Source organism: Thalassophryne amazonica, chromosome 4 (genome assembly GCF_902500255.1).
Source record: "Thalassophryne amazonica chromosome 4, fThaAma1.1, whole genome shotgun sequence".
Lineage (NCBI taxonomy): Eukaryota > Metazoa > Chordata > Actinopteri > Batrachoidiformes > Batrachoididae > Thalassophryne > Thalassophryne amazonica.
The window spans coordinates 79,726,054-79,750,098 of NC_047106.1; the positions used below are offsets into that span (position 1 = coordinate 79,726,054).

Genomic DNA, 24,045 nt, shown 5'->3' on the forward strand with positions numbered 1-24,045 from the left:
CAACGTTCTGGAATGACCATCTCAGTCCCCAGACCTGAATATTATTGAAAATCTGTGGTGTGATTTTAAGTGGGCTGTCCATGCTCAGAAACCAACAAACCTGACTGAACTGGAGATGTTTTGCAAAGAAGAATGGTCCAAAATACCTTCAATCAGAATCCAGACTTTCATCGGAAGCTACAGAAGGCATTTCGAGGCTTATTTCTGCAAAAGGAGATACTGAAGTATTTTTTATGTTGGCGTGCCCAAATTTATGCATCTATTTAATTTTGTTTAAAGAATTATTGCACATTTTCTGTAAATCCTATAAACTTCATTTCACTTCTCAAATATCACTGTGTTTGTCTGCTATATGATATATTTAACTTAAAGTGATGATCCAAACAACCAATGATTTATAAAGGAAAATCATGGAAATCATCAGGGGTGCCCAAACGTTTACATACAACTGTATATAACAGATTCTGTTACAACTATGATATAACAATATTTACATTACAGCTGAGTGGATATTTGTCATTTGATTGGTGGGCTGTATGTCACGTGACATGGATTATTCGTACCATTTGCCGTTGTGTTTCATTGACCATGTAATAGTTCTTTTTTAGCGTGCAATTCTGATGCTATATGAAATGTGCTATTGCATGCCTTGACCACCGTGCATGCTCACAGTAGCAGGGGCGGTGTTTAGCTAAACATAGAGTTTGTTTTGCTTGCAGACGACAATTTGAAGGAGCTAACTGATTTTGCTAATTCTTCTAACACACACACACACACAAAAAACAAATCCACTCCGCTATCAGCCGTCACATTTCTGACGTTATTTTTTTGTTGGACTGAAAGTCAGTGCACGGCATCACAGACTATATCATCGCAATTTTGGACTCCACTGTAAAGTTCGTATTGGACTGTTAAGCACCAGTGAAACACCAAAATGTAAGTCCCTTTTCTGTTGTTTATAAATTAATAAAATAGCAAATGGCAAGGATCTATTTGAGCCCTTATATAATACAAATAATGAATATTTTTTCATTATTTCAATGGTACGAATATTTCATGAGGTGAAAGATGGAATGTACATTCAACGAGGTGAAGCTATATTGAGTAGACTATTTGTATAATAGTCTACTCAATTATAAACAGACAAGATTTTTTTCAGAACTCCTCAGATTAACAGTCTGTACAAATACAGTAACAATATCTTAATATGGCAATTGTCTTGGCAATCCCTCTGAGGTAAGGAAGACTGTCTCTTTGGCCTTGTACACACAGAAACGGAACTTTCTCTATATAATCCTTTTCTTTATTGCTTTTCAAAAAGTGTTCTGTAAACAGAGCACAGTTTCAAGAAATATCTGTGTTGACACACATCCACTAAAACAGCTTGAAAACGCTGTAGTACATATACCAGGCCTGTATGTGGAGCTGAAATGGTTCCACAAAAACAGAGAAGATGGCATGTAGCAAGCATATAACTGGTGTAAGGAGCTAATCAAAATGGGAGCCGAAGCCATAACTTTGCAAAGCGTAACACAGCGTAAATATAAAGTCTTTTAATCCCAGCTCTTGTGTCCTTTCAGCCAGATTCATCATCACAGCCTGCTGAAAACTGTTATCCACATAAGACAGCCTTGTTTTCACAGATGACATCTGAAAATGCATTAATTCCTTATCATGGAAATTACTTGTGAATAACGTCACGTTTTTAAAGACGTCCCTCAGTGTTTGTGAGTGAATGTCTCAGACTGAGCAAGAAGAAGCCAGGTGCTCTGTCCCACCACCAACAAGAAGATAAAATAACTAATTTTAAAAGCTGAAAGTCTGTTCTGCAATTATTGTATTAGTCACAATGGTGACAGCATTCATCACAGCCATTCTATGACTCTTTAGCATTTTGCTAGTGACGAAAACAAACACCATTAAGGATCCACCAAAACAGAAAAAAAGAAAGAAATTAAATTACACAGTTAACAACATGTCATTCATTATGAGAGGCTAACCATAGAGAGCTGAGGCTATGACATCATTGTTTCGGAAAAGTTCTGTATTACCTATCCACACAAAGAGGTGAATCCTGCATTTTTATCCACTCTGGGACTCGTTTTCAAAAAGTAACGCTTTTGGCTACCAAAAATGTCAGCTCTGCGTGGACAAAACACCAATACAATACAAAACTTCTTTGGGTTGACCATGTTGGTGGAGGCTGATACAGGACCTGTGTGTTTTTCAGCTTGATGTGAAGACAAAGCACAGTGTTGGCTTTGTTGAAGATCCTTGAGGATTTTCTGAAGACCTTCCTCCGTAAAGGATGTCACACTGCTGTTGTCAGCATACTGGAAGTCCAGGAGCGAAGTGGTGATGATTTTTTCTTGGCTCAGATTGATGAGGTTTTCATCCATTCTGTACACAGTATCAATTAATGGTGGCACCTTGTCGGTGATCAGATGGAGAATTGTTGCTGAAGAGCATGTTGAAGATGGTGAAGAGCATATGGGCAAAGACGCAACCCTGCTCTACTCCTGATTGACCATTGCTGGTTTCAGTTTTTGTGCCATTCACCAGAACTCTGGTGCACATGTCATTAAGAAGTAGCCTCAAGATGTTGATTAATTCTTCCAGACACGCTGGTGAACACCTTTGAAGCAAAATGGGAGGACCACAAGAAAATTTCTTTGAATGGGATTCAATGTATCAAAAGTAACAAATGTGCTTAATTCTACAGAAATAAAGTTTCAAAACAGCATGATATTTTTAATTTTGAAAAAAAAAAAAAAGCTGTTGGATTTAATGGTTTAAAGTGTAAATTATGTAAATAACAGCATTATACCATCAAATTTACAGGTTGTTCTATCAGATATTTCTTGCATATTCTCACTATTTTTTTACAGAATTAGTCCTGTACAAATAACAGCTAATTTTTTTATTTACAATGAATCCTGTTGTCATGACTAACCCAAAGCTAACTGGACTACTTACCCATCAATCCAATACTGTTCTAGTTTACTACTGAGCTGTCAAGAAGGACGGTATTTAAACCAATTTCAGAAGTGAAGTAATTGAGAAAAGAGTAAACTACTTTTAAACCACAAGTTTTAACCCACACATCTTGTTCTTTCATTTAAATTTTCTTAAGATTGCATGGGACTACTGTACTCATGCACTGGAGTGCCTAGGGAGTTCCATGCAAAATTCTGCCTGAAGAGGGAGCAGGCCGATGCACAAGCATGAGCAGTATCACATTTGTCGGAATGCCAATTACAATAAAAGTCCTGATTTAATCACAATTTAAAAAATAAATCATAAATAACTCACCTGTTTGTGTCTGATTTTGTCCTGCACAAATACTTTTCTCATTCATTAAATGTGCTCCTTGTCTGCTGATGTCTGGCAGGTCAGTCGGGAAGTTGTTTGCATGATCAAAACTTTGAGGGGACATCAGACAGAGAACATTCCCGAGGGCTGCAATTTTGTTTTGTCCTGTACTAGTTCATAACTTGTCCGTGGACGTCCAGTTGATGTTAAGCTGCTTTCTCATGTCGGCAGCAGAAATACCGTCACAGCAGAATTCTGCCTGCAGCGACAGACTACAGGAGGAGACGTGAGATAAGTTCGGTTTTCAATCATCTGTTCACATTCAGAAGTGCTGCACGACGACAGCTGCTGTTTGTGTACTCATTCCATCAGAGCCCGAAATCTACCAGAAAACAACACATCAGATGATTTTTGATACTGGACAAATTATTAATTAAATCCATTCTCATCTGTTTACTCAGTCTGCCAGTGTGTGCTCTAAGTCTCAGACTGCAAAATTTCAAATTGACGCCATTGTCATGTAACTACTACCAGCGTACACTGATGTGTGGAAGAGATGAGATAAACATAGTGAAAATTGATTATTTTTTGCTTTTTATGATGTGTTGGAGTCACAAAATTAATTTATTTTAGTGTGGGCATTTAAAAAACTTCAATAAAAATGTATTTAATTTAGGGTGGGCATTTCACCAACTTTCTTCAAAAAAGGGTGTGGGCTGACACTCAGTCCAGTCCAGCACACAGATATGGTATATCATGTTTGGAATCACTTTGCTCTAAGCAAGGAAAGATTTCCACAGGTAATCATACATTGCCATTTTGTTGTAAAATATAGACACTTTCAGGGTGCTGGGCCAGGCTGTTGCAGTTGTAAAGTTTTAAAAACTCATCTCTGCACCTTCAGGTATTTTTTTGTCCTTGAACATCAATACAACACCCACTTCTGCTGTTTTTGAAACTGTACCTGTGCCACAGTGGAGTCCAGTCCAGCCAAGTCCACACTTGCAAAACCCACTGACTGGGTCACACAGACCTCCGTTCTGACAGGCACAGAGGTTTCTGCACTGTGGACCGTAGCGCCCCGCAGGACAGTCTGCAGGAATAACACAAAAAACTATGCAAGTATGGCAGGTCTTTCAAGTGTAGTTAGCATCCGCACCATGCAAAGAGTGTTAACGCGCGCGCACACACACACACAAGACTGCACTAAGCACATTCATGTTTGTTTAAGCTCAGTTCATTAAAAAAGATGCCAGTGTAGTGTAATTTGGCGCTGATTTAAAAGAATAATCATGTTTCTTTGGGTAATTTCGATTAAGAAAACAAAAAGCAAACTGTGTTTGATATCAGTGTTTATTTATTTGTGCCTGTGCCAAACCCTGCAACATGGAACACAGAGAATAATTACTTTTAAATTTCTGTAAACACTTAAGGAGAAAGCAAGAGGTGGAACTGTATGTCCTCGTACATGTAGGCCACTAAATCAGCTCTGGAAAGTCCCATTAGCAATCCAGTAGAAATGTTGATAAAAGGAGAGATTAAGAAAAGCCAACTCCTCCTTTGTTTCCTGGGGGAAAGCCCTCTGATGAGCAGCACTGTGCTCAAACTGAGGAAATAGCAAATTTGTTGCTTAAATATGCAGTTAAAATGTTGAAAAACACACCCTAATGTTCCTGGTTGTGTCTCACTTTCCAGCTAAACCTCTTATTTTTGATGAAGGCATTAGAGACAATTGTTTCCACTGATGCATGTCAACCTCACTGTTAACCCAATGGGGTGGTTTCAGAGAAAGGGATTAAGCCTCGTCCTAAACTAAAATGCCCTTTAAGCAAGCATTAGTATATTTCACTTTATGATCTGTGGATCAAATTGGGACTGGGTTTGACATTCTGAATACAGCAGAACTGAGGACGCCATTGTTCAACATCAACTAAATGTCATATGATTCTAAATTGTATCAACTCGCAATAAATGCATTCTATCTAAGCTGACAAGTAGAATTTCCTTTTACGAACAACTGAAAACAATAGATTTTTCGAAGCAAAAAAATGTTGCTGTTTCTTAAAATGACATTCTAAATTCTGACACTCACTTCATGTTAACGTTAGGCTGTTTGCATCGCATTAGGCGATGCTAGCAATTTTTCATACCAAGCAGTTTGGGCTCTAAAGAAGCCCACTCGGAAGAAGAAAAAGTTGCAGTTCCTCGGCTGGCCACTTGAGGCTAGCTCCAAAAGACAGCAGGTTCTCATTCAAGTCCATGTTAAAATGTCCAACTTTATTTGGGAGATGTTGCATACTCATCAATTTAATACATTTTCTTGAATAAATATTAGGTATTAAGTATTTTTATTTGGGGAAATTTTGGATAGATTAGAGCAGATTTATCCACAGGAGTCACTTTAGTTTTTACATCATACATGAATTGTCAAATACATTTAAAAGCAGCTCTGTGTTTTCATAATGGTAAGAAGATACTTCATCTGAAGATGTGGAATTATTCTTTAAAATGTATGATCATTGGTATTAAACTCATCACAGATTTAATTCCAGTCCCATGTGTTGTGTGGGCCGCTGAAGAGGAGGTACTGCTGGCCCACCACCACCAGAGGGCGCCCCTGCCTGGAGTGCGGGCTCCAGGCACCAGAGGGCGCTGCCGCCTCACAGGAGCAGCCAGGGTGACAGCTGTCACCCATCACCTGAGACAGCTGATATCACTCAACAGGGAGGTATATCAGCAGGACGGCATCTCCACCTCATTGCCGAGATATCGCTCTACCAAGGAGGTAACGAACTCAGCCAGCCATACGGATTAATCCATTGTTGCTTGTGTGTAAAACGACTGAAGACTGAAAAGGACGTACTTGGATAAGTACTCTTATTCCCACATTACAGCGTTGTTTCTGAGTAGAGGTGGAGGTGGTGTTTTCCACCCCACGTGTTGTTGGGTGCAGCCGCACCCAAATCTGACTGTTTCTGTTCCTCGCCAGCAGTACCGGATCCGACGAGCGGAGGCAGTGATCACCTGGGAGTTCGGGACTTGGCGGCTCCAGTATTCCCGGGGTTCGGTGGCAGAGGAAATCGGGTGGTTCCGGTTCGACTTGGACAGACGTCTCCTATCGTCGAGCCTGCCCACACGACACCGTTGGAATTCGACTTGTGACCAAAATTGTAATTTGTTGTGTTTGTTGTGCGTGTTCACAACAGTAAAGCTTTGTTATTTGACTTTCTTCATTGTCCGTTCATTTGCGCCCCCTGTTGTGGGTCCGTGTACTGACACTTTCCCAACACCATGCATCTTACAGGATTCCACAGTAAATGTATACTTTATATCTACAGTTATGTGATACCATGCAACAATTTGCTTCAATTGCTTGTCATCATTGTAACTGACATTGCAGCTCCTGATTCACAGAATTTTAAAGGACATGTTGCATGCTATTTAATGTCACAGTTAGTAACACAACATCAAAGTATTTGTGATTGTAAGTCTATCCATGCACATGCGGCAATAATTAGTGGTTGCTGATGTATTTTATTGCTAATTATCCCTCTCTTTCTGAGAGTTAACAGGTACATTTCCAGAAAACATCTTAATCAGCATTTCTCAATTGGTGACATACATTTTAGAAAAAGGAGAAACATCCCAATGGCCAACAGAAAGAGTGAAATGAACACTGCGAAAGTGATGGCTTGGATTTACAAAGGATGTACAAAGAGGAGATGACACACTTCACCCCGAAACGCTTAACTTTTTCAGAGTCTGACGGATTTTGGAACCTAACGTGTACCGACTCTACTGTCTGTGTCGCAAGATGCTGTACAGTAAAGAAATTAGATTTGTGACTTAGGGGGTGGCCTGGGCCCATGCTGTCATGCAGTACGATATATGCGAGAATATCATAGCATGCATGTACAGGAGGGCTGCCTGTTTTGGAATGTAAGATCGAATTAATTTAAAGCACTTAAGATTTCTTTGTATGTTTTAGAGATTTTCTGGCTTAAACCTACAGCTGTCCTCCCCTTAAATGAGGCCTGCCCACCAGCATATACATTTAGTCACGTCCCTCGTGATGCGAAGCAAGGCAGGGGTGTAGCTCTTATTTATAAATCTAGGTTTAGCTTATTAGCGGTTGGGGGTCACAAATATAACTCGTTTGAGCATCTGATTCTCCGCTCCGCTAAGGATATTACGCATTGCCAAAGTCAGAAGAATAAAAATCAGCCGTATTATTTTGTCACTGTATATAGGCCTCCTGGCCCATATTCTGAATTCTTAGATGAATTTGGTGCGTTCATTTCTAACTTGTCAACGAGAGCAAATAACATTCTGATCATTGGTGACTTTAACGTTCATATAAATAAGCCTTCTGATCCCCTCTGCAAATCATTTATGGAAATTGTGGATGCATTAGGATTTTGGCAATGCATTCGGGATTCGATGCACATTAGTGGAAATACCCTGGATCTGGTTCTCGCACGTGGTATTGCTGTCACGAATATTGACATCATGCCTCTTACATCAGTGGTCTCTGATCACTCACTTATTAAGTTTACAGTTTCACTGCCGTGTTTAGTGGAACAACAACCTTATTTATCATTACGGCGATGCGTCAACTCCTCAACTAAGACTGAACTAGAAGCTAGATTGCCTGATGTCTTAGCCTCACTTTTGACAAATACCCAGTCAGTAGACAGACTTGTGGATAGTTTAAACTCAGTGCTCAAAACGACACTCGACATGACTGCACCACCTGTGTTGAAACTGCGCTCCCCCAAATCGCAGTCACCTTGGTTCAATGATTACCTCCGTGACCTCAAGCATAAAGCAAGAGGTCTAGAACGGAAATGGCGTCGTTCAAAATTAGAAGTATGCCACCTTGCATGGCGTGATGCTATCTTAGACTATAAGCATGCACTATTGGCTACATAGCGGACCTATTACTCTGATTTGATCAACAAAAACAAGCATAACTCAAAGTTCTTGTTCAACACGGTGGCAACACTTATTCATGGACAACCACCTGTAGTTCGCTCGCCTTTTACAGCACAAGATTTCCTGGATTACTTTGAGAAGAAAATAGATAACATTAGGTTGAACATATCCCAGCATGCCTTAACCCAGCCACTACACCCTGATATTGAGGTGGGCAGAACTACTGAGGTATTACCCAGATTTACAGAATTTGATGGTATCTCTCTAGACATGCTGACGAAACTTGTAACGTCAACAAAAAGCACAATTTTTTTCATTTTAGATTTTTTTTTAGATTTATAACAGTTATATTGATGACAACACTTTTAAGCATGCATAAAGCTGAGCGTCTAGCAGAAACTGTTTTTAACAGGCTGCGATTATGCCTAATGGGCATGCATGTGCACTAAGTCTCACAGTGGAGAGCGCCTGCTGCTTTTACCGTGACTCCATCAAAATTAAAAGTTGTCACTTTAAAATAAGTCATCATAGCACAGCATTGCACTTATGTAAACTTTGGAATTAACCTGTGGCGCCGTTCTTAACGTAAAGCCGGGTTCACACAGCAGGATAATTAGTCCGATATCGGACCCGATCTTCCCCGTCCGACAATCTTAGGACGCCCCGACAATCGTGACGACGCTAAAGATAATCTTATGAGATATTCCTCTCGTGTGTGGTGTGTTAAGAGTGCTCTGATCTGCTCGGAAGGGCGTCAGGAGCGCTCCGTTCACAAATCGGGGATATTCAACATGTTGGATTTTTTTGGCCCGATATCGCAGCGTGTGTTGTGTCCTCCGACCACAAACGTGCACACAGCCTGCTGAATGTGACGTGCAGCCAATCAGAAAGCGAGGTGATGGACGCATAGAGCAGAAAATAAAATCAAAACAGCTGTTCTGACTTACCAGAAAGTCCGGTGGTCGCGCTGTCTCCACTCCTCTAAAGAACGCCTTTTCTTTTTCTTTTTGTATTGTTTTTTCCCTCTGTTTTAAATAGTCCACAAAGTATCTTCGTTTGTTTACTCTGAAGTCATGTTTAATCTCGAGAGATTTTGCGAGATTTCCTGTCTGAGCTGTGAATGTTCATGTGTGAAATGTGTTCGTGTGTGGTGTTGTTGTCCTTACTGTGTGGCTGAACACCACACACTGTACGACCAAAATTGTTAGATCCATGATTTTTTATCTTCACATTTGTTGTCTCTCAGGTTTTGGGAACCTAAAGATAATTTTAAGATCCTGCCGTGTGAACCAGGCTTTAGCAGCCACATTCCATTCAACTGTGCATTGGGACATTTTCCTCAAAGCTGCATGAATGCTGTTGGAAACATTTGGAAAAACAAGTACTCACAATACTTTGTTTTTGGCAGTCTCCGTAGCTATTTGTTGTAAATGCTGTATAGTTTGAGACCGGTTACAGAAGTGCACAAAGTAATCATGGTGTATCATCTGACGGTCACTAACTGCCCAAATCTAAACTGTTATGAGTTCGGTCCGACATGTCATTTAAAAGTTTTCTTGATTCAATCGTTGTTTTCAAGGCACCGTTGAGCCACATTAGCAGAGATGTTTTGTATTTGACTTATTTGGTACTCTGCAGCCCTGAACTAGCAGCATGGTGGCTTCATGGATAGCACAGTTGCATCACAGCAAGAAGGTCATGGGATGGCTTCCCAGCTAGGCCTTTCTGTGTGTTTTTTACATGTTCTCCCAAATGTCTGCGTGGGTTTCCTCAGAGCACTCCAGTTTCCTCCAACAAACAAAAACATGCTTATTAAGAATCTGTTCCTTTCTCTGCCACTGATTTGGAGTTGGCTCCTGGGTGCTGGACTGCGGCTGCACACTGCTCCTAGTGGTTGGACTGTGTCTAACTAATCTTAATTCAACCCATATTGCAGAAAGTCATGTTATTACGGCTAGATTTACTTTCTGGATTAAGGGCTACTCCTGTTGTAAATTGAATACTGTCTGTGAAATGGACCTAATGTTTATTAGAACTCACCATAATACTGTCAGTACTGCAATACAAATATCCTCTTTTAATTTAACAGACAGCGATGGATGATTTTTAAGTTGTGATAGAGCAGCGCCAACGCAGATGCGTGATGATGTCACAACTCTGTCCGGGTAGGGAGACGCGGTTTCGTTCAACAAGAACTGTCAGAAACTTTCTCGTCGCTGTTTGGAGTTGTGTGGAGGTAGGAATAGCATTTGAACGCTTGAATAATGATGTCAGTCGCACAAAGAAATCAAATAATAGTGAAAACATGCTCATTACACCCAGAATGTTGGTATTTTCAATCAATCAATCAATTTTATTTATATAGCGCCAAATCACAACAAACAGTTGCCCCAAGGCGCTTTATATTGTAAGGCAAGGCCATACAATAATTACGTAAAACCCCCAACGGTCAAAACGACCCCCTGTGAGCAAGCACTTGGCGACAGTGGGAAGGAAAAACTCCCTTTTAACAGGAAGAAACCTCCAGCAGAACCAGGCTCAGGGAGGGGCAGTCTTCTGCTGGGACTGGTTGGGGCTGAGGGAGAGAACCAGGAAAAAGACATGCTGTGGAGGGGAGCAGAGATCAATCACTAATGATTAAATGCAGAGTGGTGCATACAGAGCAAAAAGAGAAAGAAACACTCAGTGCATCATGGGAACCCCCCAGCAGTCTAAGTCTATAGCAGCATAACTAAGGGATGGTTCAGGGTCACCTGATCCAGCCCTAACTATAAGCTTTAGCAAAAAGGAAAGTTTTAAGCCTAATCTTAAAAGTAGAGAGGGTGTCTGTCTCCCTGATCCGAATTGGGAGCTGGTTCCAGAGGAGAGGAGCCTGAAAGCTGAAGGATCTGCCTCCCATTCTACTCTTATAAACCCTAGGAACTACAAGTAAGCCTGCAGTCTGAGAGCGAAGCGCTCTATTGAGGTGATATGGTACTATGAGGTCCCTAAGATAAGATGGGACCTGATTATTCAAAACCTTATAAGTAAGAAGAAGAATTTTAAATTCTATTCTAGAATTAACAGGAAGCCAATGAAGAGAGGCCAATATGGGTGAGATATGCTCTCTCCTTCTAGTCCCTGTTAGTATTCTAGCTGCAGCATTTTGAATTAACTGAAGGCTTTTCAGGGAACTTTTAGGACAACCTGATAATAATGAATTACAATAGTCCAGCCTAGAGGAAATAAATGCATGAATTAGTTTTTCAGCATCACTCAGACAAGACCTTTCTAATTTTAGAGATATTGCGTAAATGCAAAAAAGCAGTCCTACATATTTGTTTAATATGCGCATTGAATGACATATCATATGACATACGTATTTTGACCGTTGAACTTTCCTAGCAATGAATGTAAAACCCCGGTCACATGGAACTAATGAAGGACACCAAAGCCAAAATGAAACAAGAAATCTGGACTTATGTTGACTTTCGGAGACATCATTTAACCAGCGTCCAGCTTGAATCAGTCAGCCGCTCCGTGAGGCGTCACAACATCTGACTGGTCAGTCGCTCTGTGAGGCATCATAACATACGACCGGTCACCCACTCCATGAGGCGTCATAACAACAGATCAGTTAGCTGCTCCATGAGGCGTCATAACATCTGACCGGTGAGCCGCTCCGTGAGGTATCATGACATCCGACCGGTTAGCCGCTCCTTGAGGCGTCATAACAACGGATCGGTCAGCCACTTCGTGAGGCATCATAACAACGGATCAGTTAGCCGCTCCGTGAGGCATCATAACAACGGATCTGTCAGCCGCTCCATGAGGTGTCATTACATCCGACCAATCAGCCACTCCTTGAGGCGTCATAAAGACGGATTGGTCAGCCGCTCCATGAGGTGTCATTACATCCGAGCGGTCAGCTGCTCTGTGTGGCGTCATAACAACCAGGAGTGACTACTGACCTGAAGGCTAGGCACCGACAGTTGAAGTTTGCTATTCGCCTGGCTGCTGTCTCTCTCTGGCCGGTGTGAGGGCTTCACCACTCCCCTCACCCCAGGACCACACTGACAAACAGTCTCTGAAAGAAGCTCCTCTCAGCAGAAGTCCATCACGCTTCTGTTTTTTGCTCAGACTTGCAGACTGAGTATTTTGCTTTTTAATTTTCGCTTTTTTGGAGAACACACAACGCTTCACAAACACGGTAACTGGCCCATAACAACCGATCGGTTAGTCACGAGGCATCATAACACGCTGTTGTTTCTAAAGCCAAACATGCAAGCGAGAGGCTCACTAACTGGAAGTCTCGGCAGTGCAACTTGAAAATTGTCCATTTCTTCTTGTTACAAGAAAAAGGTCACAGGGAACGTTTACTGATATGGAATTTCACAACTTATTTTCAATGGCCAAAATTATTCTCTCATAAGTATAAAACATAATTTAAGCATACACTATTAAGCATAATTTAAAAAACAACAACACTGAAACCACTTATTAGTTTTTGATTACCTTGTTGGCAGGACTGCCCCATCCTACCGGGGGTACAGATACACCTCCCTGTTGCTGGGTGGCACCGTCCGTCCTCTCTACATGCACAAAGCTTAGCACAATCCTTTCCATAGTAGCCACTCGGACAACCTGAAAAAATTGAAACATCTAATTTACACAGTCTGCTGAATATAAATATCCAGCCTTTGGAGTTTTTTCATGAGTAATGGACTGTTGCAACAGCATGTTTGAATCAAATCCCCATGGACTGATTAGGAACACAAATATAATGATACTGTACAGACCACCGACTGCTTGTAAAAATAAGAAATACTTATCGGATAAAAGGTTTTTAATAACAATATGTTTCAGAGAGAAAAAAAAACAAGAGCATGGAAAGCTGATAACCTAAAGGTGTTTTGCCGCAGATGCTTGTGTTGTAGCTGTCAAATAAATTTATGTAATCTAAGTCATGCAGCAAATCCATTCTAATATAACTCTATAAAAAAATCAAAATTACTGATCATAAAATTAAAATAAAATATTTTAAATATATTTTTACCAACAGCAATTAAACTATGTGTGTCCAATGGTCATCACTGATCAGTGTGTTCTTCTGTTTGATATGAAGCAACATATTTGAGAAGCTCAGCATTAATCAAAGAGCAAGAGTAGGCAGTCAGCCATCATGGTGAACCCGCATTTTAGGGCCCCTTCACACATAGTGCGAAGTTTGGTTGAAGTGCACATGAAGCAGGAATCGTGTGCAAAACGAGTAAAATCGTCCCTGCCTCCAACGCCTCATACACCTGTTGCTACAGCTATTTGCACACACCAGTGGCTGAAAGACAGAGTGTGCACTGTGCGAACCCATTGATCCCTTTCACGGCAGGTGTCGACCAAATTCCAGCTGACACACACGAACATCTATCACCGCTCTTTGGCACTTAAAAAATGTGTGGCCATTCGCACTCTTGGCACGACAACAGTCTGCAGACAATCACTGTCATGTTGGCAGCGAAATTTGTCTAAGTTGCCCACGAGTGTGGCTTTGGTCTGTGTGCTGAACTGACAAGAGGTGTGTCCGCCGACAGAAGCGGCTGTGGAGATCTGTCATTCTGGACAACTGCCCACTGTGATGCACGTGTGTCTGTTTGTTGCCATCACGTAGACATAAATAAAAACATATATTGCCATGGCGATATATGCTGTGGGCTGTAACATGTGTGCACTCCCTCACTGCAGCCCATTGATAGGCTACCCCCAGACTGAAACGGACCGTCAGATCATAATACGCAGCGGGCGATCTGACTTTCACGTCACCCACATGAGCCCTGTTCCATATAATGCGATGTCAGTTCTGGTGCACCATCCACAAGACACGCGTGTCGGGCAGGACATACGCGCAGACCCGGCTGGACACACCAGCAGATGTGGACATGAGTAGAGCGAACTGCTTCTCATTCATGTCATTTCATGACTGTATATCTGTGATCATGGGTCACCTACAGAGGAACAGAGGGATCATATTTGTATTGCCCACTTGATAAGAGGGATTCAATATAAAATGCTGTGTTTTTTATGGTGTATGTTTTTTTGTTGTTGTTAATACGTCCATCTCTTTGTTGATTTCAGGCATTTTCCCCACACTGTTTACAGGCCAGTGACGGGAGCTCAGTGGTTTCGGGCTGGCAATCAGTAAAGTGCAGGTACGAATCCCGTGGGTAGTATTTTTTAATATATATTCCACATAAGTGGCACAATGTGGTTCCACAGGTACCAGCTGGTTTTTTATGTTTTATTTATTCCACCCCGTTGGCGCAATGTTTCGTGGTGCGCTAATTCAAACTGTTTCGACCAAACTTCACACTATGTGTGAAGGGGCCTTTAGCCCTGGTCAAGAAATAATAACAACATAGTTGTAAGTCTGCTGTGTTGCGGACCAAAAAGCTACAAAAAACAGCCAAAATGCTTGAGAGCTGTACTTGTTAATGTATGTACCAAAGAAAGAAGGGAGACACCATTTCCTTTCAGACATGAGTATTTTTAGTGAACTTTATTTGATTAAATCAATGACCAGGAAAAATGTTATTTCAACTGTGACTTTCAGTACCGACCATGTGTGTGTGTGCTTTAGTCTAACACTGAGTAATTGTGTACACTTTGTCAAAGTTATGATGTACTTCATCCTCAATTTATTTATTACTTAATGTTGGCTGCTGGGCAGATGAGCAACGCTTCCTTCGACAAGAGAGTATGGTGATGAAAATCACTTTTTCATTGCTTTATCATTGTTTACACTCGTACTGTTACTTCCATAATGAAATTATATGCATTATGCTTACACATCTGGCTACTTTGTCTTTTTCCCCGCTCCGAACATGCCTCTTTGTGTTCATACTAGTTCTTCTATAGCGCTCCATGGCATTAATCTATAATATTTTCCATATTGCTGCAATATTTTTTATTATTTAATTTGTTAAAAATGTTATGAAAATATTCAAATTCACATTCAAATTCCTCTCTCTGCCTTGAAAACGTGTGTGTGTGTGTGTGTGTGTGTGTGTGTGTGTGTGTGTGTGTGTGCGCACATCTACAGCGTTTATAAATGAAGCCCCTGGAGCATCTAGGGGCATCCAGCATGTAACATATGCCAAATCAGCTTGGCACCCCCAAACAAAAAGGTAGTAGCCAAAATAATTAATTATTATTAGTAGTAACATTGTTCCATATGGCCAGGGAACTAGAAAAAACGCATATTAAAGACAGGAGTATGAATGGGAGACTCAGACACATTCTGATTTAACTTGATTTTTTTAACTGATATTTTAACAACACAGATCACTGCAGACTATGGAAAATCTCTTTGCCAATTTTTATTTTTATTTTATTTATTTATTTTGCATGTTCTACAAAGGAGAAGGACCTATTCAGCATCCTAAAAAATACAGACAAATAATGTTAGAAAAACTGTACTAGCAGATAGACAAAGAAGTCCCGAATTTGTTGACTCACTTGAGCTGCAGTCAGCTCCAATGAATCCAGGAGGACAGTGACACACCCCCGTCCTGAAGTCACAGCGACCATCGTTGATGCACCTACATCTTGACTTGCAGTTTGGCCCAAATGTTCCTGTTCGACATCCTGGAGAAGAACCATGACAATGGAAAGGAAGGAATCAAAACTAAATTTGAATGACCCATGATAGTGGTTAACATCAACATATGCAGTCATGCCAAACATGGTTGAGACGTGGTTGTATGAGGCCTTGACAATTTTTGGAATATTTTCCTTTGGTTTTTTTGGTTAAAAAAAAAAAAGAAAGAAAGAAAGAAAAAATACTTATTACTGTAAGTGGAATCCAGTATCCTTCTCTTTAGTATAGGGCCACTAAACTTTTTTTAAAAAATTACGGCATAAAAAGAATTTTATGTTCCTGCTACAGACTGGTGTCCTGTCCAGGGTGTACCTCGCCTCACGCCCTATGGCTGCTGGGTTAGGCTCCAGCAGTGCTGGAGTATAACCAGCAGGAAACGACTGATGTGTGCAGTGAATTTGGTGACACCACACCTGAATTTATCAAATATTTTTTCTGGTGTCTTGTTTTTACACTTTGTAGATGGTCCCTACACTTCCATTTCTCTGCCACCTGCTCATTCAGATCAATATTATTTTTTCCAGCTCAGAGGACAGCTCATATGGATAAAAATAAGGTTGTAGCTCGTTGTCTACCTTCCTGAGGTTAGAAACTAGTGTTGTTTGTTTTTCTACAACGTTTCTCTTAAGATTATTGAGCCGTTTACCGGAGGGGGAGGTTTCTGTCCTCTATGAATTTGACAGGTGGACCGTCCCAGTCAATCTCCTCACGTGACACTGTTCCCGGAGTGGGACACACCGAGTGGGACTGGGTGCTTGACACCAGAAGCAACAGCTGCTTGGATCACCTCCCCACCTCACCGGCTGTGGTGACCCCCCGCCAAAAATAAATAATAATAAAATAATAATAATTTTTGCGGTGATCAAGTTTGCGATCAAGATTTCCTGCAGTAATTGATCCGCAAATTGAAATCCAGAAACTATTTAAACTGAATATATACGAGGGCTGTCAATAAAGTAAGGGTCCTTTTTATTTTTTTCAAAAACAATATGGATTTCATTCATATGTTTTTACGTCAGACATGCTTGAACCCTCGTGCGCATGCGTGAGTTTTTCCACGCCTGTCGGTGAGGTCATTCGCCTGTGAGCACTCCTTGGGGGAGGAGTCGTCCAGCACCTCGTCGGAATTCCTTTGTCTGAGAAGTTGCTGAGAGACTGGCGCGTTGTTTGATCAAACTTTTTTCTAAACCTGTGAGACACATCGAAGTGGACACGGTTCGAAAAATTAAGCTGGTTTTCAGTGAAAATTTTAATGGCTGATGAGAGATTTTGAGGTGATTCTGTCGCTTTAAGGACTTTTCACGGTGCGAGACGTCGCTCAGCGCTCTCAGCCGCCGTCGTCAGCCTGTTCAAGCTGAAAACCTCCACATTTCAGGCTCTATTGATCCAGGACGTCGTGAGAGAACAGAGAAGTTTCAGAAGAAGTCGGTTTCAGCATTTTATCCGGATATTCCACTGTTAAAGGAGATTTTTTTAATGAAAGACGTGCGGACGGATCCGCGCGTCGGGACAGGTAAAACACCTCCGTGTTGATAACCATTTGTAAAATCCAGGCGGCTTTTGATGGCTTTCAGTGGAGTGAGTATATGAGAAATTGTTTAACAGGCAGGACATGTTCCACCTTGTCCTTAAGGCTTTCAACCGAGGTGTTTTTCTTGTGGCGGAGCATCGCGGCGGCTGTGTCCCGACGCGCGGACCCGTCCGCACGTCTTTCATTTAAAAAAATCTCCTTTAACAGTGGAATATCCGGATAAAATGCTGAAACCGACTTCTTCTGAAACTTCTCTGTTCTCTCACGACGTCCTGGATCAATAGAACCTGAAATGTGGAGGTTTTCAGCTTGAACAGGCTGACGACGGCGGCTGAGAGCGCTGAGCGACGTCTCGCACCGTGGGAAGTCCTTAAAGCGACAGAATCACCTCAAAATCTCTCATCAGCCGTTAAAATTTTCACTGAAAACCAGCTTAATTTTTCGAACCGTGTCCACTTCGATGTGTCTCACAGGTTTAGAAAAAATTTTGATCAAACAACGCGCCAGTCTCTCAGCAACTTCTCAGACAAAGGAATTCCGACGAGGGGCTGGACGACTCCTCCCACAAGGAGTGCTCACAGGCGAATGACGTCACCGACAGGCGTGGAAAAACTCACGCATGCGCACGAGGGTTCAAGCATGTCTGACGTAAAAACATATGAATGAAATCCATATAGTTTTTGAAAAAAATAAAAAGGACCGTTACTTTATTGACAGCCCTCGTATATATATATATATATATATATATATATATATATATATATATATATATATATATATATATATATATATATATATATATATATGAATGATATTCATGTTACAGACATCTCATGGATGTCAGCATGCACGCTCCGTGCACACGCATCACCCTCGGTCAAAGGTAACCTATGGTCTCTTCAAAACTCATGCATGTGTACATGCATGCTCTCCTGCAGATGCAGTTAAAAGGTAAATAAAATATTAATTATGGAATTCCCCCAGATAAATATGTTCCCTTCATTAAAATGAGCTAAAATTTTATATGATGCTTCTAAAAAAAAAAGAAAAAAGAAACAACATTATAATGCTATGCTTGAATTTCAGTAAAAACTCAATTTTGTCAGTTAAGTGAAATTTGGGTTGCCCTCTAACTTTAAATTACTCTGCATTAGGTAAATAATTTTGATAACTGTTCTTCTGAACTGAAATCAAATCAACACCGCTCTAATGTCGCTCTAATGGCCAATGTTTTCGAGACAAATATGTCACGTATTCTGAAGCTGAGATTATTGTGAGCATTTTGATATGCAACGCATGGGTATTATACTAAGAAAGTACTTGAATGGGGAATTACTGAAAATATGGAATAATCAAGAAAATACCCCTGGACCCCAGAGGGTTAAACAAGATCATGGCCTAAGCTACCCTGGCTGGATCAACAACTGGCAATGTCTGCTCCCAGCTGTTTGTTTCTTTGCTTGCGTTTCATGTCTACAGTTGACACTAACAGCAGCTAGCTATGCTGCCACATAGCTAATACTAACCTCAGTTCTTTATTTTAAAGCCTGTTACTAGTCAAACATACTGTATCAATGTAATAATATTAAGTGTAAATAACTATGCACATGATATATAGAAATCAGTCAATTCACAGAAAACATTTATCCTGAAATGTCAAAAATAAAAGTATGCATGCATTGAACATGTGCATCCTGGTATCATGATTTGCTCTTATTTACATGTGCACTGCTGAATTTCTCATATAGGTCCACATTAACAGCTACATGATACTTACGTAACTCACAGTGTTTCCCATAGTATCCAGGTAGACAGATGCAATTCCCAGTCACAGGATGGCAATATTCTCGCTCTCCAGAACACCGGCACAGCTGGCTGCAATTTAGCCCAAACATTCCAGCAGGACAACCTGAAATGACAAGATTACACACTGCAGTAACACGTGACGACACACTACAGTGATACCAACTGAAAAAGTTTAAAAGGAAGGAGGTATATGTGACAAAATACTGTTACAGTCTCCTCTGAAAGTACTGGAAAAACAAGGACAAATCATTTGGTTTTGCTTTTCAGTTGTACTTCAAATCAACAGTTGAATAGCAGACGACTGTTTAAAATGTCAGCTTTTATTTTCTGAAATTTACATTTACATATGCTAAACAAAACAGAAAATACCATCTTTTGTATCAGGCCACCAAAATTATGTAAACCAAAAATACTAAGCAAATTGAACACGTCAGGCTGAAAGCAAAATATTGAACGCATGTGTATGTATGACAGTAAATATCAACCAATCAAATCACTGTATTTATCCCCGAGGGGCAATTTTAAAAAGGCACGACAGTAGCTTGGAAGACTTAAAATAAATAAATAAATAAATAACATACACACAATACCCAACCATCAACAATATACACAGACCGTGCAACCACATTCAACAGCTAAAAAGGTTATACATGCTGGATTATAAAGGTTATACTATATAAAGGTTATACATGCTGGATTATAAAGTGCTATGTGTACAGAAGTCACTCTTGAAAAGGAATTGAATCTGGAATATATCTGTGTTGATATTTCACTGTCTTCAAAATCTTCTAGGACTCAGATAGATCAAATTTTTTCAAATAAAGATGATCGAGTCATGAAATCATACAATTTTCTGACTGGTTTGTCTGACCATAATATGATTCTTATTGCACAAAAATTATCCAAAAAACGTCTGATGAATATGAGCAAAACAAAGTCAAATATTCTGACTATTCTCAAGCGTGATTTTCCGACTATTGATAATGAGTTGAATGCCCTTGATTGGAAAACAATAAAAAACAATAATGAGGTACATAGTTGTTGCAAAGAAGTAATGCATAAGGTTGAAGAGATCCTTTCCAAATTCTTGAGAAAGCAAAAAAATGTCAAAAAGATGTCCTTGCCTTGGCTCAATGACGAAATAAGGAGACAAATAAAAGAAGGAGACCTGGCTTTGAAAAATCTGTAAAGACAAAAACTAGTACTGACATAAATATCTTCAAAAGTTTAAGAAATCAAGTTACCAAAAATGTACGTATTGACGATGCAGTGATTTATGTGAGAGGGAAAACAGTACAGGCTGCTTCAGAGGAATTGTCAAAACATCTGCAAAAGGTAGCTGTGTGGTTTCAGAATGCTTGTCTGTCTTTAAATGTAAAAAAGACAGTGTCTGAACTGTCTAAACAACTGAATTTACAGATAAATGGACAAAACATCTTACAGGTCCCAGAGATTAAATATCTGGGCCTGGTTTTAGACTCTCAAGTTAAATTTGAGAGTCACATCAAAAAAGTCTGCAGAGTTGTCAAAGCAAACCTTTTTACATTTAGAATGATCAGAGACCACCTGCCATTCTGCCACCTGCTGCGCGCACTTTTATGCATTGCATGATTCTTCCCCACATAAGTTACTGCATCAGCTCATGGTCACAGGCCACACTCACTACAGTCAGGCCTTTGCAAATGATCTACAACAGAGCTGTGAAAATCTTGGATAAAAAGCCCATCAGATCACATCATTGTGTTAGTATTAAGAATGTAAAAATGTTAACTTTTGAAAAGTTAACATTTTATGAAATATGATCAGTTAAAGTTAATGTTTAAATGTGTGCACCAACAGGCCCCTATGGTCCTCAGTGACTGTATAGTTCCTCTCAGGTCTGTGGGCTCCAGGACCAGAGGAACTCAGAGCGGGAACTGTCAAATACCAAGACGGAAAACATAATTTGGTCAGTCTGCTTTCAGTGTGCAGGCTGCTAAAGCCTAGAACTCTCTGCCCACTGATCTGAAGGGAGAGACAAACTGGGTCCTCTTCAAACATAAACTATAAACATAAACTTCAAACATAGACTTTTTAATCAGAGGTCAGACGTGTGACCATTACTGACCGCTTATTAACTTTGTGTTGTAATGTCTTGTATTGTGTTTATGTTTTTTGTTTTTGTTTTGTTTTATGCAAGACCCATCTAGGGACGGACATTGTGAATTAGCGCTTGCTAAAATGTTATGTAACATGACTCATGGAACATACTTGTCCCTATTCAAATAAACCTAAAAATAAAATATTAAAATGTGTTTCAAACATCAGATTCCAAGCCATGAGGGGGTTAAAGTTCAGCGTTTAGGAGCTGGACAGCCCTGGGGATAAAGGTCGTCTTTCTCCTCTGAGTCCGGCAGCCTGGACAACAAAGTTTGCGTCCTGAAGGGAGCCACTGAAATAGCACTTAATATGTGCAATATTGCAACTACATCAGTTGGAAACTACCAGTTGCACTTGTGCTGTACTGTGCATTGCTTTACACTGGACAGAAAAGGGCCCAGTGGTCTGTAACACCTAGTAGAGGAAAAGGATATAAAAAAATGTTATCCAAAATTGAACTGTTCCTACAGTGATTAGGGTGATTAAGTGATATCATATAAATATTTATTTCAGCAACAAATTTAAAGAAAGAAAGAAAAAGCAAGAAAGAAAGAAAGCAGAAAAAAATTGAAAAACCCAACTATGCAAGGACATTTAATTTCCAATTCTATTTTCATACTGATGTTAATTTTAACTGAATTAACTTTAAATGAAATGAATCTCACTGATCACAAACTATTATTATTAATATTATTATTACTACTACACATAAAAACATGAGAAAATAAGTGTTTATTAGTATTATTGCATCATCATGTTCAACATGTTACAAATATTAATTATCAGTGTTTATAATGTGAAATCATACAGGAAAAGAGTGGTGTTTCTGGAAATCTCAGTAAAAAAAAAAAAAAAAAAAAAAGCCACAACTTTGTGACACAGCTGTGTGACTTCAAATAATTCACTATTGCACTTAAAGTATGTTAAAATACCTACTTTGTCATCACAATAATTTATGAGATTATTATAATGAACACAAAACAGTAGTCAATGAAACTCATATTCAAAAATGTAACTATAACTATATCATCATATTAAATCCAGGCATTATATTTTCCTTACATTATACAGTGGATATTTTGTTTAAGTTAGAAAAAGGTGGAGACTTTCAGTAGTTTGTGACAACAAAGACAAGCTATGTTTCTTTTAACTGCCTCAAATTATTGTGAGATAATGTGAAACATTTTGATAACACCTCCCAAAAATACAGAAATTGCTTCACATGCATTTTGTGTGTGCACATGTCCATGCTCATCATAATAAAGAACTAAGTGTTTGGACAATCAATCATTGCAAGCAAGATGAATCTGTGAACTAAACATGTTTTCTGCAGTGAATAGCTCTTAGTTATTACTCAGTTAGCAGGCAGCGTGGAGGACAGATAAGAAAGAACTGCAGACTAAAGAGGCAATTACAGCGCTGTCATTATGCAAGTCTGCCTTCCAAAAGCCCTTATCCGCCGCCAAGGAGACAAAAACAATGCCTTCTGTTTTTCTTGGCAACCAGTGTGTAACATTTATCAGATGTCTGGGAAGTGTGTGTGGAGAGGAAGGGAGCTGCAGAGTTGTGGTGTGGATACAGTTGGGCCTAGTAGTAAAGCTGAGTTTCCACCAAGGGTCTCAAACTAGCAGCTGTTGGTACCTGACTCAGTATAACTGTGACAATGTCAGGACAGTGGTTTATTGGTTAGCACTGTTGCCATACAGTGAGAAGGTCCAGGGTTCTCTTCCAAACTAGTCCTCTTCTGAACTAGTTTGCATGTTTCTCCGTCTTTGTGTGAGTTACCTCCGAGTGCGCTGGCTTCCTGCCACTTCCAAAGACTTGCAGGTTAAGTGAATTGGTGATATTTACTGAAGGTGCAAGTGGGAGTGTGAATGAGTTTGTGTGTCTATATGTGTTGGACCTGGGATAGACTGGCAGCCTGTCCAGGATGTATGCTGCCTTTTGCCCAATGACCACGGGTATAGGCTATAGCCCCTAGTCCATTAACTGGAATAACCATGTTTAGAAATTGGATGGATGTGACATGTCATAGCAGACCTTTATGTCATAATTCAGGCATGTGTGTGTGTTAAACACACGTGCCTAAATTATGACACAAACATACGTGCCAGTGCTTTCAACACCATAAAGCCTACGCCAATGAGGGACAAATGGGAGCTTGCAGGCGGTGGACCTTTATTGCATGTATTTGGTTTATTTAGTTATTATTCACTTCATCTCCCCTCCATGTTATTTCTCCCCTCACAGCTTACCTTTGTTCTTTTAGTTAGTTTGTTCCATTAGCTCCTGTGGTCTACAGTATGTGTTCAGTATTTATTCCCCTGAGTGTTTGGAGCGATGTACTCGTTCCTGGTCAGTTTTATTTTCCGTTTCATGTGCTCTCTTACTTTTGTGTTGTTCTGTCATACTGGTGTCTATCCTGTCTGCGCCTCTACTGCTTCTTCTCATGCACCCACTATGATCTCAGTTTGGATTATTTCCTTATTATTTTGGCCCAATGTAACATGTTATGGTTTCCATATATGTTGCTACTTCCAGATTTAGTCCTTCGCTCTCCCAAGTGTCAGCGCTTCTGCTATTGATTGATGAGAATCTTGAAGATGCTCCTTTTCACATATCCTTTGCCAGATGGTATTGGTTCCATCCTGCTTTCTGACATTCTCCCAGTATTTCCACTTACTAGCAGAGG

At 40.1% G+C, this 24,045-nt stretch overlaps 1 protein-coding gene across 1 annotated transcript in view; it reads right to left on the bottom strand.

The window, feature by feature from the left end:
* Window positions 1-24,045, bottom strand: part of zgc:158328 (uncharacterized protein LOC567225 homolog) — a 215,016-nt gene that overhangs the window by 11,051 nt on the left and 179,920 nt on the right. Inside the window, 4 exon segments of the mRNA XM_034168130.1 lie at window positions 4,277-4,405; window positions 12,742-12,870; window positions 15,736-15,864; window positions 19,186-19,317. Coding sequence (XP_034024021.1) covers window positions 4,277-4,405; window positions 12,742-12,870; window positions 15,736-15,864; window positions 19,186-19,317 — 519 coding nt within the window.